The 19,418-nt window shown below is 40.8% G+C and overlaps 2 protein-coding genes across 3 annotated transcripts in view; one reads left to right on the forward strand and one right to left on the reverse strand.

The window, feature by feature from the left end:
• The window catches only part of mia2 (MIA SH3 domain ER export factor 2), a 71,535-nt gene extending 65,257 nt beyond the window's left edge, over positions 1 to 6,278 (forward strand). Inside the window, exon 28 of one of the 2 annotated variants that reach the window (XM_048538365.2) lies at positions 5,370 to 6,278. In XM_048538365.2, the coding sequence (XP_048394322.1) occupies positions 5,370 to 5,521 (152 nt within the window). In that variant the 3' untranslated portion in view covers positions 5,522 to 6,278. The remainder of the gene's footprint in view (positions 1 to 5,369) is intronic. The other variant, XM_059649184.1, reaches the window with a different exon arrangement.
• Positions 6,279 to 8,059: 1,781 nt separating this feature from the next.
• LOC125455849 (F-box only protein 33) lies at positions 8,060 to 18,509 on the reverse strand. Its single transcript, XM_048538368.2, has 4 exons — positions 18,389 to 18,509; positions 16,993 to 18,006; positions 10,073 to 10,749; positions 8,060 to 9,329 (listed from the first exon to the last, which is right to left on the reverse strand). The coding sequence occupies exons 2-4, from the start codon at positions 17,427 to 17,429 to the stop codon at positions 9,061 to 9,063; spliced, it is 1,383 nt and encodes a 460-aa protein (XP_048394325.1). The 5' UTR covers positions 17,430 to 18,006; positions 18,389 to 18,509; the 3' UTR covers positions 8,060 to 9,060.
• Positions 18,510 to 19,418: the final 909 nt, after the last annotated feature.

Below are 19,418 nucleotides of genomic sequence, written 5' to 3' on the forward strand. Positions count from 1 at the left end.
TGAATAGCTGTAAGCTAGTGGATGGAACTCCGTAAAATTCATACCCTGGAGGACAGCAGGAATGCTGAAAATTCGTGAGAGCTATCACATTTTTTGGTTCCAGAAGTGAAGGAACTATCAAAACTAATAAATAACCAAATACGGTTTGGGGGAAGTAACTAGACTGAAGGTGAGGTTCTGTTGAGAATTTAAGTCTAAAGTTTGTATGTTTGTTTTACAATGTTTTTTGATGTAAAGTACAAGTCTGTTATTAGTGTTTGTTTCACATGTTTCTTGTATAATTCATTTGTTTAAAATGTGGAAGCTGCTGTTTTAATTCCTTTAGTAAATACCTGAGGTTTTTCAGATTCCCAAATGCACAAAGTTGCTGTTCTCAACTAATGTCCTAACATTCTATCTGGCATTGAACTGGGCCTTCCAGAGAATATCTTTCAAAGAAGCCAAGCTGTTTCTGATCACATGTATTTGATCATCTTGATGAGAAATGGTATCCATTCTGTTCTCAAAATTGTTAATGTTCAGGATAATTTTTATTGCATCTTTGCTTTTTTTTTTTCCCTGAACATAAGGAATCTATTGAGCAGATATATTTCGTGAATGGATTTAGTACATGTGAATATTGTGTTGATTTAAGGGAGTGTTTTGCTTTCGGACAGAGATTTTTCAAGTTCTTCACAATGTCTAGGGTGTGAAAGCCTTTCTATCTGAACTTAGTATTTCAATATAGCAAACACTGTTTTAGTAAGCTTCTACTTCTCTGCCACGATAATTTATCTCAACTGCATCTTGTTAATAAGTTGCAGATGATGCCAAAATTGGTGGTGTAGTGGACAGTGTTGCCAGGATTGGAAGGTTTGAGGTATGGGAAGAGGCCGAATAGGCTGGGGTTTTTCTTCCCTGTAGCGTCAGAACCTGAGGGGTGACCTAGTGGAGGTTTATGAAATCACGAGGGGCATGGAAAGGGTGATTAGCCGAGGTCTTTTTCCCAGGGTAGGGGAGTTCAAAACTAGTGGGCATAGGTTTAAGGTGAGAGAGGAAAAATTTAACCAGGACCTGAAGGGCAACTTTTTCACGCAGAGGGTGGTGCATATATGGACTAGCTGCCAGAGGTGTTGGAGATGGGTCCAGTTACAACATGTTAAACACTAAAAACATTGGATGGGGACATTAGGGGGATATGGGCCAGATACTTTAGGGTAGTTGGTTGCTGTGGATGTGTTAGACCGAACAGTCTGTTTCCGTGTTGTATAACTCAATGACTTTGAGATTTCTGAATTAAGGCCAATTTTATCTCAAGGTTATGCACCAGCATATGCAGTGAACATCAAATTCATTTCATTTAAGACTTATGCAACCAAGAGATATTTACCCTGTTTTTCTAGGTTGGAGATGATCCTAAAAACAATAAGATCAGGGTCTGAACCTGTGTCAGCTTGTCACTCCCATTTTCATTCTTCTCAATGCACAGTAACTCCTACAGCATCTTTAACTCCAAATCCAAATGCAGATAATTACAATATTTTCCATGAAAGTAGTGAAGTTCAAAAATACATGTGGAATGAATTACACTTACAAAGGTACTGAGATCTGAGTGAAGTTAACAAAAGTAATTTTGTACTTTTGAGGAAGCACCTTTTAATGCCAGAATATTTCCACCTATGATTTATCATAGGTCTCCCCACAATATGCAAATAAAAATCCATAATACTTGGGGATTACATTGGTGGTACTATGGCTGTTATGTGTATTCAGCACAATTATTCAGCGCAATTTATTATAGTGGTAGAACATAAATGGTAAGACAGTTGCCATCCAGAAGTTGAATAAACAACTTGAGCGACTTGTAAAGAGCTTGGAGTGTTATTTTGTCTGCATGTGAGGCTTGGCACTTATGGAAAGAAGAGACCACCTTATTAAAAAAGGCTTTGAAATGTGGATTTGAAGAACAATAGAAAGGATCAGTCGGATAGAAAAGATAACATGGTGAAGTGTTGTGGAGTATGAACGAACAAAGGAATTGCTGAATGTAATTAGGACAAGAAGCTGGCTAGGGTACTGCTGAGAGAAAGGGGACTGAAGGAACATTTTGAGAGAAGATTGAGCAAAAAAAGGAAGAAAATCTCAATGCTGGCTGCTTAAAAATTGAAGATTGCTGTTGGAAAAATGAACTGATGTGATGAAATCCTTTGTTATATTCTAGGTTTTCTTGTACTGAACAAGCCAGCGTCTATGATTGCTAAGAACCATGGAACAGCTCCAACAGTTGCTAGGTGATGAAATGCAATTCTGCTGGGTGATAGGGGTGGAATCTATTACTAGGTTTTTAAATAGATTACTCAGGACAGTTCAGAGATCACAGCTGAACTACTTGTTCTGTGCAGTTAGAGCGCTCAGAAGGCCAAGAGCTGTAGCCTGGGTCTCAAAGTCCAAGAATGAGAGGAAATCTCCATACATAAGATGGAGATTCTTCTGTATGGAAAAGTAAACTAGACTGTGTATTGGGGTCCCACTGTGAAGTCATCAGTAGATAAATATGTCTCCTGTTGGAACAATTACCATCTTGAGTTTGAAGAGGTTAAAACGTAGGAGTCATAATGGAAAAGTCCTTAAAGTTGTAATGGCACACATGATGCCAGGTGCTACCAATACATCAGAATAGCTGAGAGCAGGGGTTGTGAAGTGGGTAATGGTAGTGTCCCTACCTCTGAGCAGGAGGCCTAGATTCAAGACCCTACTCCAGACATGTGCAATGACCACAACTGTTGGGCTTTTTTTTGTTCTTTCCAGCAAGTGAACAACTCTATTTTCCTTAAGCAATATTTGCTTTACACAACAAAGGTTAGAACTCAGGGCAAGGGCAGGGACATGTGATTAAGCTAGCTATCTGAAAAGCTATAGTTGTACCTTGCTAAGTACTGGAGTGTAGTTTTTAAGCGCTGAGAGAAGTATGGACTCATGATAAGAGGTTGGTTGTCTAAAACAGTAGTTGAGAGACTTCAAGATGGAATGGTTTGAGCGTTTCGAGGGCTAGATCAGCAAAAGTGAAGAATTGTACAATTTTGAGTTAGAACATAGAACAGTACAGCACAGAACAGGCCCTTCAGCCCACAATGTTGTGCCGACCATTGATCCTCATGTATGCACCCTCAAATTTCTGTGACCATATACATGTCCAGCAGTCTCTTAAATGACCCCAATGACCTTGCTTCCACAACTGCTGCTGGCAACGCATTCCATGCTCTCACAACTCTCTGCGTAAAGAACCTGCCTCTGACATCCCCTCTATACTTTCCACCAACCAGCTTAAAACTATGACCCCTCGTGCTAGCCATTTCAGCCCTGGGAAATAGTCTCTGGCTATCAACTCTATCTATGCCTCTCATTATCTTGTATACCTCAATTAGGTCCCCTCTCCTCCTCCTTTTCTCCAATGAAAAGAGACCGAGCTCAGTCAACCTCTCTTCATAAGATAAGCCCTCCAGTCCAGGCAGCATCCTGGTAAACCTCCTCTGAACCCTCTCCAAAGCATCCACATCTTTCCTATAATAGGGCGCCCAGAACTGGACGCAGTATTCCAAGTGCGGTCAAGAATGATCACTTAACCATGTCACAAACAGCTGGGGTGTAGTTACTGAGAAATCTGTTTTGATTGCATTTGTGCTGTGAGATATTTAATCACTTATTACCCATTGTTTACCATAGGCTGTCAGAAGTTATACGTTAGCCTGAATTACTATTCTTCTAAGTTGCAGAGTCTTTTCATAGAATCCCTACAGTGTGGAAACAGGCCCTTCTGCTCAACAAGTCCACACCGACCCTTGGAGAATCCCACCCAGACCCATTCCCCTAAAACCCACCTAATCTACTGACCCCTGAACACTATAGCCAATTTAGCATGACCAATCCACCTAACCTGCACATCTTTGGACTGTGGGAGGAACCTGGAGTACCCAGATAAAACCCATGCAGACATGGGGAGAATGTGCACACTCCACACAGACAGTCGCCCAAGGGTGGAATTGCACCCGGGTCCCTGGCGCTGTGAGGCAGCAGTGCTAACCACTGAGCCACTCATCTAAATAATCAATAGTTGAAGATCTAGCATTGATAGCTTGCCCACCCAAGGCGAACCCATTTATCCTGAATCTGATTCTTGTTAGCTAACCAATCCTCTCTTCACGTTACCCTCACACCACATGCTTGCTGTATGCAGTATCCCTTAATGTGGAACCTTAGTAAGCACCTTTTTAAAGATCAAGTACATCAGATCTATAGGTTCCCCTCAATAACTGCAGATGCCACTTTGTCAAAAATCTCAAAAGATTGTTTTTCATGATTTCCCTTTCATAAAGTCATGATGGCTCTTCCTGATTAAATCATCATGATTTTGTGTCCAGCTAAAATGTTCTCAAATAATGGATTTGAGCACCCTCCCTATGACAGGTAATAGGTGAATTGGCCTCCCTCCTCTTTTGGAATAGTAATGGTCCTAGTGCCACATCAATCAGGACCCATTTGTGTCTCAATGTCTGAGCCATGTGTCTGTCACTCTAATTTTATTTACCCTATGCAAATTTGCAGGGTTCAGGTAATAATGTAGAGATTGATTTCTACTTTTTAAAGCTGATCGTGTCCTATCTATGTATGTCATTGGTACATGTGTGGACCACAAACAAGTTTAGCTCCTGCCGCTAAGTTCCTCTCCAGTTCAGAACAGGTATCCCAAACTCTGGCATTGGAAAGATAACACAGCTTTCTGAAGTCATGATCTAAGCTGCAAAGAACTGTCTATTCTAAGAAACCATCAGAATGCTGTAGCTTTATTTTCTTGGATGGTGCAATACAGGGGAATTTAAAATAATTTATGCTCACTTTCTCTCAAAGGATAGCATTCCTAACAACAGGTTATACCTGCCTACTGAGTTTAGCTTATGCACTAGAACCTTGTAGTTGTGGTCCATTTTTCATTTAATGGAGATTTCTTTCCTTCCCCCCTCTCAATGGCCATTGACCATTTTCCTTCCTCCGTTGTACTCCATCTGCCAGATTTCTGACCCCTACACTTAAAAATTAGGGCATATCTGCAAATCCAAGTTACGTTTGCTCTGCAAATTTCAAAGCTGTCTTTGCTCCCCTGTGTAGGTTTTAATGTTGATTGAATTGAACCAAAATCACCTCAAAGTTAACAATATGCTGGGAATTAAGTGCAAAAATGAGACAAGAGGCTATATAGCGTTCTTGGAAGTCAGAGTTCACCTTTCCTACTTCACCTTTGGGACCAATAACAAGTTAACTACTACCAGCATTTGGTGAAATAAAATGCTTCACTAATTGTTCCAAGAAAATAACTTGCCTGTACTTTGTTTTAGTGCGGGATCCTGTGCAGCCCGGAGTAAACCCACCACCTCAGCCTACATTTCTTCCACCTAGACAACTTCTAGATATTACAAGTGGTCTTCTTCCGTCTCGACAGCCCCTACCCAAGTTTTCTGCATCAGATCACCCTACACAAGAAAAGTGAATTACAGAAAAAGGAGCATCTCTATGGCCATGTTAAGTCAATGAAGATGTGGATTGCAAGTTAAGTATAATTTAATTGTTTGTTATAATTGATATTTAATACAGACTTTCTAGCTTGGAATAAAAGGCACTTTCTGATAGTGCTGTTTACAAGTTGTACACCTCAGGAGACTTCATGGAGTTTATTGAACTTTTACTGTGCCCTTGTACAATAGTTTAACATGCATTATTAACAGCATTGTATGCTGTAGTTGTGTATGGAATTTTGTAAATGCAAGAGTTTTTTTTTAAAAAACAACAAATAGTATTTGAACTGCTCGAGATCTTAACCAGAAAATACCATATGTGGTGCTGTCTTTAATTCCACTTATGTAAATGCAGATTTATACTCTAATATAAAAAGGAATGTTTGAAGAATGTTTAGAATATAAAAGTTTATTGTAAAATACTGAAAATAAGACAAGTGCTCAATTTAAAAACAACTTTAGATGTGTAATTCTTTTCATACAGACATCTGTACACAGGAATGAAGGTAAATCAGTTATGGGATTTTACAACTTTGACTAGTTCTAGGAATTAGTTTCTGCTTGAATTCATCTTGGCATTTAATTCTTTGACATTTCAAATCTACTTCACATTGAAAGTTAGTCACTTTAGTACTACACAGTTTATCTAAAGCCAACTCTGGTATTCCTAGACAAATCCTAGATATTACAGCTACAATTCATTTCCACCATAGCCATTTGAAGCATTTTCAAACTATTGACTGTTTGTTGGATAGGAAATAAAAAAGTTAACATTTTTGTTGCAATGTTTTTGATAGCATAGTGGTGGAGCTCCTACCTCTGGGCTAGAAGGCCTGGTCTACTCCCAGAAGTGGGTCACTGACTGAATAAGCGCAGTCAAATAACTAAAGCAACAACTGAAGAAATCCACCCCATTTGGGTCATTTCTGTTGAAGTCAAAAACTATATGTATCAAATCGTCAAATTACTTTGTAGGTGAAGGATACGGTACTGATCCAATTCCAAAGGTCACCCTGTTTAAATCACAAGTAGAGTTTTAAAATGAGGTGAAGAAACTTTAAGCAATGAAGTCTCTGCTTAAATTTGTGTGTCTTTGCACCCAGTTAGTATTTCCACATAGAGTATGAGAATTTAGTGGCCTGAAAAATCTCTGTTGAAAAAGCAGTGGGTGGATGAACAAACTTAACAGGGTTCAGCTTAAAAAAAAGGGAATCTGGAAAATCAATTCTCCACCCTCAAATCTGTTTCAAAGATACACCAAGCCTAAAGTTACTTGTTTGCTAAACAATGAACAGGCTAGATAAGAGTTAAGCAATCTTCAAAAGTTCTGACAGTAAAACACATCTATGTTGATGGATAGTTAGGAAGAGGATCCATAAATACTTAAACCATAGTACAGCTGCAGAGATTTTGTTCACAAGAAGTGATCACTATTAGCTTATTTGGCATCTGTAACAGGACCTTACACCAGTTCACAATTCAAACCAACCTGCATTAAGCAGCTGAAATGTACTACATATCAAAGACCGAGTCCTAACATCAGTTTTGTTTCCTTCCCCCCACCCACGAGTTCATTTGCAGTGAAAACAATTGGTCATTCTGCAGATTTGTTGCCAAACTAATAATTGCTTTTAAAAAAGGTAGCAAGGATGTCATGTTGACTGCTGAAGTCTCTGGCATATCTACACCAAAAAGGTAGATCAGGAAGAGTATTCTAAGCTTTTGATCACGTGACAATCAAGAAAGAGTATAATGAAGCAGTGCATTCAGAAGCAAGGAAAAGAATTAGCACTAGAGCACCCTCCCCCCCTGCCAAATTCTAAATCCACATTATTCACCACCTTCGACACTTAGTGTATTTTTCATCCGTACATGCTCCAAAGCCCTCCAGTAGCTGCCAATGGCATTGTTGTTCTCTCCTTGCCTTCAGCCAACTAAAAAGATCTTAAAAAGCCAGTAAGCTATTTGAACAAATCAAGTGCTAGAGTCTCAAACCTTCAAAAGAAAAAATATGACTGAAATCTTTCCCAGCAGCAAAAATGTGTTTCAAGGCAATGGAATGTTTTGTAGGATAGTTAGGTCGCTCAGCTGGCTGAGTGGCAACGTAGAGTGACTAGTAGCACAGGTTCAATTCACATACTGGCTGAGGTCACTGAGGGTTCTCCCTTCAATGACATCAGGTAAAATTCAGTCATCTCTCTCATGATGGTTCTTTGGGATAATGGCAACTATACCCAGTTATGGTTAAAAACCCAAATGCAATACAAATTTCATACCTATGAAAATATTTTAAGCATTAGAAGTTTCTAGCAAAAAAGTGTAAGGAATGGGAATCAATTGCTTTAGCTTGTAACCACACTTTACTGCAAATATTAATACAGTACTCCATGTATGCAAAAGACTAAAACTTTTAAAACCAATGTATTTTACTGTCAGCACATGCATTTTTTTGCAGTGTACATAATAGCTCAACTTTATTGTAAATTCCCAAAACTTTAGCACTAAACATTAAGTAATTTGAATGCTTTATTGATAGATTAAACAATTAACAGTCACAAACTTAAACATTAATTTAACATTCAACTGCTTTCCTCACATTTTCTGTCAGTATTTCATATGATCTCATTCAATGATAAAATCTCACCACATCTGGCATTTTCATACATTGCACCAGTGGATCCACTCTACAGATGTACATATAAAATCCGCATGGTAAGTGCATTAATCACTGGAGACATGCAACATAATGCACACCTGTCAAAACACATCATTGACACAAGATGGTAAAACCATTTGAAACAATCACCACTCACACTTTCTTCATAAATAGAATCTTGACATATGTTGCATACAGTAAATTTGTTTTACAAGCTTATACAAAGCAGCCAGGTCACAGCACTGCTGGGCAGCATGATGGCCACACTGAGTAATACTGGCTGTCCTTACATTAAATGCACAACATTCGTACCACTTAAAACTGGGGTCAGGTGCTAGTCTCACAGAGACCACGACTGTACCCGCGGTTGCCCTGAACATTGCGGCTTTTAAAGCCTCTTGCTTTAACAAGATTTAAGTTATCCTAGTGGAATGTTCTCAAAAATCATAGCAGCAGCTCATAGCTTTGTTAGAACTGATTTTTTGTATTCACTATTCACAGTGAACCAGGTGCACGTTCATTTAAGAGCTGTAAAGTTGTTGACTGAGCCACAGCACAGCTGTGTACCGCAGGTCGAAAATTCGACCTTTTAAACTCGTAGGTTCTGGCTGACCAGCCATTGGCCTGCCCCTGCCAGCATGTGGGCACTTCTTCATTCTGTTTTCTTTGGCAGTTGACACAGGCGCTGACAGAGAAAATCCAGTGACTCTTGCCACATCTACTTCTAAACCAATACCAACTACATTTACAGATTAAGCAGGATACACACTTTATATATAAACTAATACTAATTAACAGCACATGTAAATGTTAAATTATTGAAAATGCAGGGCCGTCTAATACACAAGTTTTGAAATGCTAAATGCCTTCACTGAAGCGCTGCATCTCCTTGTAAAAATAACGAGCAGTCTCACTGAAAACATAAAGAATTTCATTTTTCATTACTGGATGCCATCGTTTTCCCAAACCCAAGGATACTTCTTCAATGAGATTATGCATAGGATCCCCATCCAGGGGAGTCATCGCAGCATCAAAGTTAATGCTTTCCTCAGTGACTTCCAGGACTTGCAGTCCTGGTCCACGAAGCCGAGCGATTGCAATGAGATTGTGGGCCCAAACAACATATCCTAGAGTGTAAATTGAAAACACAAAAGTTACTGAGTGAAAATGCAAAAAAGGTACAAGTTAAAGACAAGTTTATCCAAAGTTTACTGACTTCCAAAGAAAAACAAATCTAAGTTGTAATTCATGCTGTTTCAGTAAAAAGAGAAAGCAAACCAAACTGGTCGGCAGTAAAATTCTACTATTCTTGAAACCAATTTACCTTACCCTACACAAGCTTTTATGGAATTCAAATTCCAAGCAGTTACTAATGCACCACCTAACTGAGAGAGTTTGGCTCATTAATCTAGTCACTTGTGGTCATAAGGTTACAAAGAATTTCATAATTCAGGATGATAATGACTCATAAGAATGCTGTTTAAAACTTCACTAGTGCAGTGTCCATCATCAAAACATGTATTTAACACATTAGGTAATGTGACAGGTAGAATGCACAAAACAATAAGCCAGTTCAATAATTTCCCGGAAACTGCATTTCATTTTAATAAGCATAACATTTGAGACAGTGCTGCAACATAACATAACAATTTCAGTCACAAAGATCTACCTTTGCACTGAACTTCAACTTCACTCAGATTCGTGACATTGCTTATTGCTTTCCTTTTTGGTTATGCTTTCTAAAACCTCAGCCTTGACATGCAAAAATCATATTCAAAACACTAAAATAGACAGACTCAAGTCAAAAGGAAATGTATTTAATTCACTAAATATTAAGACACTGAAGTAATCAAATAGGAAGAGTGCTTACCATGGATTGAGAGGTGAGACAGTTTTCTACACTTCCATGCCAAAATTACCATGGGGTCTTCATTTCGGTCACTGCCGACGTCTGGAAAACCGTTGATGCCTTGCTCTACATCCTTTATGAGGAGGAGGTGGGTAAGGGATTTGTTATACTGCTGGGTTATGAGATCTACCACATCACCTGAAATACCATTAGTTGAGCTGTCAAAATGAATTCTCTCTAAAGGTATGCTCGGCTTCAGAATTCTTAGCAAAATGTCATTCCTGACATTAAAAGCCATGATGTAAACATGAAGATTTGCACAGTGCCTGGTAAGCACCTTCCAATCTGCATCTTGTGGCATGTTATCTAAAGCATGTATGTTGGACATCAAGAGAGACAACCTGTGCAAAGGCACATGGTTGCTGTTGGCGAGTACTCGTGTCACATCAGCAGTAAAATCGCAGAAATCCAATGCAAGCGATCGCAGGTTTAAAAAGCGCTCCAGCTCAACTGCCTCAACAACTGGGGATTTATTAATAAAATGGGTATCCAGGAGACTCAGGTGTTCAATGCAGTTGGCACTGGACTGAGGCAAGGCTGCTAATGTTGTGGGAGTTACTACCTCCATCATAAACCCAAGGGAGAGCCATTTCAGATGTTTGGAATTTCCCAATACCTCTTCAATCAATTGTTGGATTCTGCAATAAACAAAAGCATTACATTTGCTACATTTCTAGCTATTACCAGCAATTAGATTTGCAAGTCCAAAGCCCCAGAATCAACTTACACTCCCTCCATAGAGGCTGTTTGGAACAGAATGCATATTATATTGGAAACAGTATGAACAAACAGGAAAGCCAAGCAGCTCCTAACTGGCAACTGCACATTTGCTTAAAATCAGAAAGAGGGTATTTAATTTATAGCCAATTCTATTAAAATTTTTAAAAAGTCACAATTAAGATGAGCTTATTCCATTATTAAAATGATAGTCAAATAACTACACTTAGTCTAGGTTGTAGTTTCCAGATATTGAACTTTCCTTGGTGTCTCACACAGTAATCCAGTTTAAATTGGCAGTTTCCATTTTATCCAAAACAGTCCACAATTACAAATCTCACTATGCTTTTATGGTTTCCCCAAGAGAAGGAAGGGAGAAAAAAAAAATCACCCAATTTGGTAATTCCCCTCGCTTTACCATTCACTTTAAAAAGGATGTTCTTTTGGAAATGTGGTATCTTTATGATAGACAATAAAAATAGAAATTTTAAAATCAACATTGGGGAAGTCGAGAAACTTCAGTTAATCAAAAAAAAGAATGACACTAATTGAAACAATACCATACAGCAAAGGAGCTGAGAATGTAGCTTCAAACCAGACAGTTAAAACCGCTTAAAGAGAGAACAGGAAATTTCTTTTTATAAAAGTGGAGTCCAAGTTGGGTAATATTTTAATTAAAAATCATCTGTGCCCCAAAGAGTGCTTAGTCAAAACACTAAAGTGATTTAAGTTGCACTTTTTAAAAATCTTTATTTCCTAAGACACTTACTTGGAGTTCAACAATTTTTAGTTGCAATGTCTCAAAAGTCATTTTAATTACCAGAATAATACTTACCAGTAATGAAAGAAAGTGGCAGTTACAAGCCATAAAGCATATGGCTGTCATTTTTACAAAGTGACAAGCAGAATCATACCTGGTTTTAGGCAGTTATTTCAAAAAATATATGGCACAGATTAATACTTGCATCTGGGGAATGAAATTCTGTAAGACATACCATTAATTCTTGATTTGTTCTCCTTTCAAATCCACCCATATTTGGTGATTAAGCTAAATAAACAAACCTATTGTTACCAAGTGGCTACAAAAGCCACAATTTGCAGTTAAAGCAATGACAAGGCAATAATTGCCTAAATGCTGTTTATGGTACTTTTTCAACCTCCTGGAGGAATTCCTTCCATCTGCTCAAACACCAAAGCAAAAAAACAGAAGAACTGGGTGCAAATCCCATTGTACTGTGTACAGTCACCAGGTTACATAAGGCAACTAACCAAGCCAAACCTCCAAAGATGCAAGCTCCTGAGGAATCAAGCTATCAGATCTAAATGCTCTGCTGTACTGCAGACAGTTGCCACCCATACTACTTCTACTACAACCACTCACTGCAGATATGTAAGTATGCAATTCAATCTTATCCCACACATGCTGAAACTAACCATAGCAACAAACATACACAATAGCCTTTTCAATCAAAGGTTTACTTCTTAGCCTCTTAAAAACTGTTCCAAAATAACTACTCCACAACACCTAACTGATTGCTAACTGTCGTTTTCTATACTTAGAGATGTCACAGTATCAAGCCCAAAACCAGCATTTTGATTCAAACAATTTTGTCAACACTTTAGCATTGTTTCAAAAAGAAAACTGCACTACAGTGTTTGATTCTTTTCAAAGAAAATGCTTTGCTTCAACAGCCACCTGAAAATATGCTAATTCTCAAGCCCACTTCCTTTTATGTAGCACGTAACTTCTTTAAATTATGGTAAATTGATTTGTTTCCGTATCAATAGCCCTTTAATACATGATATCCTAGCAAACCTTACCTTTAATAAAGGGACAAAAATTCCACTGGTATGAGAACTACATTTTTAACATAAACTGGACCAGCAGAATATGTTTTGTAGCATACCGAAGAACCAATGGCTGCAGACTGGGGGGAGGGGAAAAAATAATCTGCTCAGACTTTTTGTTTTAAGTATCAATCTAAAAAAAATAGAAATGAGAAAAAGAAAATGAAATTTGAGGACAGAAAATGTTAATAAGAAAAACAAGTTAAACATTAAACAGTGAGAAAGGGTAGGGAAGGGAAAAATACAAGTGTTATCCAAGAAAGTCAAGCTCTCTCTCCATTAATTGCATATTAATATTTTCTACATTTAATCCAATCATTTTATATAAATAATCCATAAAACTGATTTGGTGTTAAGCATAGAATTAACAATCATTTTATTCTCTAAAATATTAGTTAAGTGACTCTACTTGTGGTAAGAGTATAAGCATTATGGTTAATACTTTTGGCATTGAGATTTTTAAGAAAAAAGCCATATTATAAATATCAAGGACTAAGAGGATTTAATGGGAGGCAAAACTTGATTCTACTTTAAAATCTTTAGATCCTGAGATGCCTATTTGGGACTGATGAAGAATGACCAGAAGACGCAAATGCATAAGCAAAGTTCTAAAAGAGATAATGGGGACTGCAGATGCTGGAGAATCCAAGATAAAGTGTGGAGCTGGGTGAACACAGCAGGCCAAGCAGCATCTTCCCCTGCAACTGCAGGAAGTGCTACACTTGCCCCCACACCTCCTCCCTCACCCCAATCCCAGGCCCCAAGATGACTTTCCATATTAAGCAGAGGTTCACCTGCACATGCGCCAATGTAGTATACTGTATCCACTGTACCTGGTGTGGCTTCCTCTACATTGGGGAAACCAAGCAGAGGCTTGGGGACCGCTTTGCAGAACACCTCTGCTCGGTTCGCAATAAACAACTGCACCTCCCAGTCACAAGCCATTTTAACTCCCCCTCCCATTCTTTAGATGACATGTCCATCATGGCCCTCCTGCAGTGCCACAAGGATGTCACCTAAAGGTTGCAGGAACAGCAACTCATTCCGCTTGGGAACCCTGCAGCCCAATGGTATCAATGTGGACTTCACCAGCTTCAAAATCTCCCCTCCCCCCCACTGCATCCCACAACCAGCCCAGCTCTTCCCCCCCCCCCCCCCCAATGCATCCCAAAACCAGTCCAACCTGTCTCTGCCTCCCTAACCTGTTCTTCCTCTCACCCATCCCAAGCCACACCTCCATTTTGTACCCACTAACCTCATCCCACCTCCTTACCTGTCCATCTTCCCTGGACTGACCTATCCCCTCCCTAGCTTCCCACCTAACTTCTCTCTCCATCTTTGGTCCACCTCCCCCTCCTCTCCGTATTTATTCCGGAACCCTCTCCCCATCCCCCAATCTGGTGAAGGGTCTAGGCCCAAAACATCAGCTTTTGTGCTCCTGAGATGCTGCTTGGCCTGCTGTGTTCATCCAGCTCCATACTTTTATCTTGAATTCTCATTATAAAAAAGCCATTTTCACGTTTTAAACAAAAAAAAGACCAACACTTGGCTTCAGTGCCCACTGTTTAATATACTTAGTGCTCACTAATACTCAAAATAACTAGCTATTCCTGTAAAGGTTAATTACATGGCACAATGAATAAAATCCAGAGCAATAAGAAAACCGTATCAGAGATAAATGGGAACTACAGATGCTGGAGATTCCAAGACAACACAATGTGCAGCTGGATGAACACAGCAGGCCAAGCAGCATCTTAGGAGCACATGCGCTGACGTTTCAGGCCTAGACCTTTTGAGAAAAGCATTTTTTTTTTAAAAAAGAGAACTGTGAAAGGTGGTCACCCCATAGGTATGAAATGATGTCAAATCAAATTTAGTTCAAATATAGACACACTGGCATATCCCCATCTCATTCACAACAGCTATATAAAAACCAAAAAAGTATTCTTTCTGCACTATCCAATAAAAGTTCAACCTGTAGTAAAAAGCAACTATTCCTTAATCTGATTAAAATACTCCATGCGATCCTGATCTTCTGCTGTGCGCTGATCACACCTGATCTTAAAGTGAAGAAAATCTTCCACTCATCTTTGGAAGTGAATAAGGGCCCAGCAACCTGGTTTGAATTGGTTTAAGTGGCAATTTGAACCAAAAAAGGAGAGCGCACAACTGGAAGTCAGTGTTATTTAACAACACTCAGACTGAAAAAACAAACCAACCCTGGGAAACTTCTAATTTCAACCAAAGCCTAGTCACATTGACCAGCTGTCAAATTGAGCATTGCAGCAGTTAACATGGCCTGATAATCTCAAGCTGACAGAAAGTCATCTCTTTCCATTATATTGGTTCAGAATCTGATCTACAAAACTTGCACTTTACCTATGTTTTCTACTCATGATAGTCAGAATGTTTCTCATCTGTCTTGCCCACCCTGTGTACAAGTAGTGCGTGTGTATTAGGAGCATAGCTTAAGACTGAATATCAGTAAGCAATGACCTATTTTTGCCACATTACAGGACAGGTTTGTCAAATCTTTTTTCTGAATTGATGAAACCTGGAGTAAATTGGACAATGCTCAGTCAGGCATTAACCATCTTAGATGTCAAGATTGATCATAACTCAAATTTGATATGACTAATGGATAGTGGAGATTGATTTCCAGCACACTATTCACACCAGGGTGGTGATAAGAACACACACACTACTAACTACAGCAATAAAAAAGGGGGAAAAGGTGTTGGCCGAGTGGTATAGTGCTCAACTGTTAATCCCAAAACCTAGAAAATGTCCTGGTGACCTGCGTTCCAACTCCACCATAGCATCATATAGCAGATGGTAGGATTTGAATTCAATTTTTGAAAAAAATCTGGCATTAGAGATTGATAACAATGAATCCATTGTCAATTTTAGTCAACCCCATCTGGTTCACTAACAGCATCCAGGGAACGAAACTGTCATTCTTACCTGGTCTGGCTGACATGTGCCTCCAGGCTCACGACAACATGGGTGACTCAACTGCCCTCTGGGCAATTAGGGATGGGCAATAAACACTGCTTAGCCAGTGAGGCTCTAACCCATGAATGAATAAAGTTTAATTGTAATCAGTGATAATGGGATTCTCCAGCATCTGCAGTTCCAAGATAACAAAGTGTGGAACTGGATGAACACAGCAGGCCAAGCAGCATCTCAGGAAAACAAAAGCTGACGTTTCGGGCCTAGATCCTTCAGAGAGACCCTTCATCATGAAGGGTCTAGGCCCGAAACGTCAGCTTTTGTGCTCCCGAGATGCTGCTTGGCCTGCTGCGTTCATCCAGCTCCACACTTTGTTATCAAAGTTTAATTGTACTTTTGCAGAAATTCTATTCAAAACAAGAAAAGATCACTAGTCCAAAACATTAACCATTTTTGTCTGCACAAATGCTGCAAGATATGTGGAGTGTGGCCTTGAATTCTGTTTTATTTCAGACTTTCAGCAGGTATCCATTTTGCTCATGGAAAAAACTCAGTGGTACAATTGGGAGGATTCTTACAGTGATTTACAAACAGAAGACATTGGGTTAGAAATTGGTAGACATTGGTTTGCTTGAGGCTATTTTTTAACCAAAGTGGCAACAGCCATCAACGTACAGCCCCAATTCCTTAAAAAATGCATTAAGAGCAGATTTTCTTTCAAAAAGATAGATAATTTAAAGGAAAGAGAATAGAAGGGGTATACCATAGTAAATGACCATCTTAAAGACTTGACTTAATTACACAACAAGCTTAAAGAAAAGTATCTGCGAAGCAATCTAATTAAATCGGGTTTACGTTAGGATTACAAAACTCCTTCGAGTCAAACAGCGCTTCTGGAGATTAAAACATTAAACTGGGCACATATGAGGGGGACGCAAAGAGAGAGAGCGTGTATGGGTGATATGGGGGCGGTTATGAATCTCAAAAGCATTAAACTGTTGCAATACACATTCCATTCAGCTTTTCAGCCCGATCTTGCCTGCCAAAAGGTTAGATGCAATGAATCAAGCAACATCACTCCGCATCAAATCCCTCTCGGGAATTATGCAAATCAAAAGATGACAGTGGAAGAGCGGAGGATCGACAAACTGTACGGTACTTGTTACAAAATGGCATTGCGGGGGGCGAAAAAAAAACCTTCTCCGGCCTCGAAACTCTGCTACTTATTTCCTTCCCCTCTGTCGGTTTACTGGAGTGACTGTGACCAACCGTTATTAGCTCCCACACAGACACAGACAGACCAGTGCCCGCCCCCTACCCCAGCACCTGCAGCCCCTACCTCAGAGTTTTGCCCGGATACCTACTCGTGTGGCTGCTTCTCCCCCTGCTCCTGCAGGTAGATGTCTCCGAAAACGCTCAGTTTTTGCAGATTGCGATTGGTCCGGACGCTCCTCAAGACACACACCATCTCATCCACGTAGGCCTTGAGGGTGACCAGCTCCCCGGTACCCAACTCCGTTGCGCTCTCGGAGCCGCTGCCCTCGAACTCCACCCGCAGCTCCCGCACGAACGAGCCGCACTTCTTCATCAGAAAGTCGAGGCGGCAGCGCTCGGCGTCCGAGCCGCGCAGGCGAAGCCGCAGCTCGGGCCACAGGGACGGGTAGAAGAGGCACTCTCGCCACCTGGAGCAGACGGACGAGGCCCGGAGCCGGTCCCAGGGGGACAGAAACGAGAAGATGTGAACGATGACTTCGCACGGCAGAACCTCGGCCACGGCCGCTGACGCCCCGCACAGAGCCATCGCCCGGGCTGGAAGCCTGCTTTAATTTTGCTGCTGCTGGCTCCGGCTGTGTCTGTCCCTGCGCTCAGCAGCCCAGGCCGCAGAACCGCCTCCTCTCATCCCTCTCGCTGCCTCAGGCCTCCGCCGCCGCCGATGTTTTATCTCCGCTCGTGGCTTTGGGCCTTCCACCGGAAATAGGCCGGGAACTTCCACCTGGCTGCTGCGCTGGGAGGGTAATGGGGTGGTGAGTGGGCAGGGAAGGAGGAGTGTGATGAAACGGGCTCTTGACGCTTCAATCGTCAAAAATTGCGACGACCCTCCACAAATGTAGTGAATGCATGGATGACTGATAACTGCGTTCCCGTCTCGGATTCCAGGTTAAGGTGAAGCCTCAGTGAACGGGTTGTTTTTGATGTTGATGACGGAGCTCGCTCCCCTCCCGGTCTGGCCGAGTGAGCCGGCCCGAAACCTGTTTACAGCCTCGCGGCTGCGGTCCGGTGACGTCACCTCACCTCCAGGGGCCGCACTTGTTGACATTTTTTTAAAGCCAAAAACCCAGAAGTTTCTGCGTGTGAGGAGCGAGGCACCTCCCGAACTTCTGCAAAGGAAAACAAAAATGTAAAACACTCGATAGACCAGGCAGCGCCTGGAGGAATGGGGAAGAGCCGATGTCTCTAGACTATGATTTTTAATTGCCTCGAGACTTTAACCGACTGTGTTTCAAACTCACGGGCAGCCATTGCCCGACCCCCACCGCCCCCCCCCCCAAAGCACATTTGCAGCATTTTCTGTTTTCATTTCAGATCTCCAGCACCCGCAGCATTTTATTCTCCATGACACCCGTCCCCCTCGCCCGCCGTGCACAACGGACGGATGTGTCCACTGAACGTGTGGCTAACCCTCTCATAAATCTTTTCGGCAGAATCATTTTACATTTCGAGACGCGTCGGCTGCATAGAATTTAGCAAGAGAGCGCTTACATTTTCGACACTGGACGTGCAGTACCGCCTTGGGGTGACAAGTGAGCCACAGAATGGAGCAAGTCTATCTTTAAACAAGTCGCTGGGTGATTTGGCTTCAGTCAGAGCTAAAAGTCAAGGTGAACACGTGTTCGCTACTGACCACTCTTCAGCAACCCGTGGTGGGTTTATGGACAGTCAGGATGGACTGACTAAAGACCCCATTAATTAAACTGTTTTTTGCCTTTTACTGTCCAGGCTGCCATCCGATCACTTGGAAGGCTGTTTCTCCACGTTACCTGTGCCTCCAGAGATTGGTAAGGAGAGGAGGAAATGGAAAACTGGAGAAACAAGTGTTTGAAAAATCATTTTAAAAAATGATTGTCCCAAGGTAGTGTCCTGCATGAACAGTTGTATTTGGTATCTGTTGTTAGAAAAACACCTATGATGTGGAGGTGTTGGTGCTTCGGTGGCCAAAGTCAAAAGTCACACGACACCAGGCTATAGTCCAAGATAATAAGGTGTAGAGCTGGATGAACACAGCAGCCCAAGCAGCATCAGAGGAGCAGGAAGGCTGATGTTTTGGCCTGAAACGTCAGCCTTCCACCTCTTCTGATGCTGCTTGGCCTGCTGTGTTCATCCAGCTCTACACCTTGTTATCTCAGATTCTCCAGCATCTGCAGTTCCTACAACCTCTGAACCAGGTTATAATCCAACAGGTTTAAGTGGATCACAAGCTTTAAGAGCGCAACCCATTCGTCAGGTGCAGTGAGAGAGCACACAGAGTCTGTTGGAAGAATATATATGTCTTCATTCTTGTTATCTTTTCCTCTATTAATATCAAAAAGAATCTTAATTTACTTGTGTCAAACTGTCCTATCTTCAACAAATTGTGCTGTTTGCATGATTTATTGAAGACAATTGTTATTAGTACATAACAACATGCTGTCTAGCTTGATGTTTTGACGTAAATGATAATGATATGTTAACATGAAGTGTACCTTTCCGATTTCATTATTCCAGCGTAGCATTTGTATGTCAATGGATTTGC

This window comes from Stegostoma tigrinum, chromosome 10 (assembly GCF_030684315.1).
Source record: "Stegostoma tigrinum isolate sSteTig4 chromosome 10, sSteTig4.hap1, whole genome shotgun sequence".
Classification (NCBI taxonomy): Eukaryota; Metazoa; Chordata; class Chondrichthyes; order Orectolobiformes; family Stegostomatidae; genus Stegostoma; species Stegostoma tigrinum.

Coding starts and splice junctions, on each gene's coding strand:
- LOC125455849 (XM_048538368.2), bottom strand. CDS start 17,429: ATGGCTCTGTGCGGGGCGTCAGCGGCCGTGGCCGAGGTTCTGCCGTGC. Junction 10,750..16,992: donor GGGGAGAAGCAGCCACACGA/GTAGGTATCCGG, acceptor TGTTTATTGCAG/AATCCAACAATTGATTGAAG. Junction 9,330..10,072: donor GTCTCACCTCTCAATCCATG/GTAAGCACTCTT, acceptor TTTACACTCTAG/GATATGTTGTTTGGGCCCAC.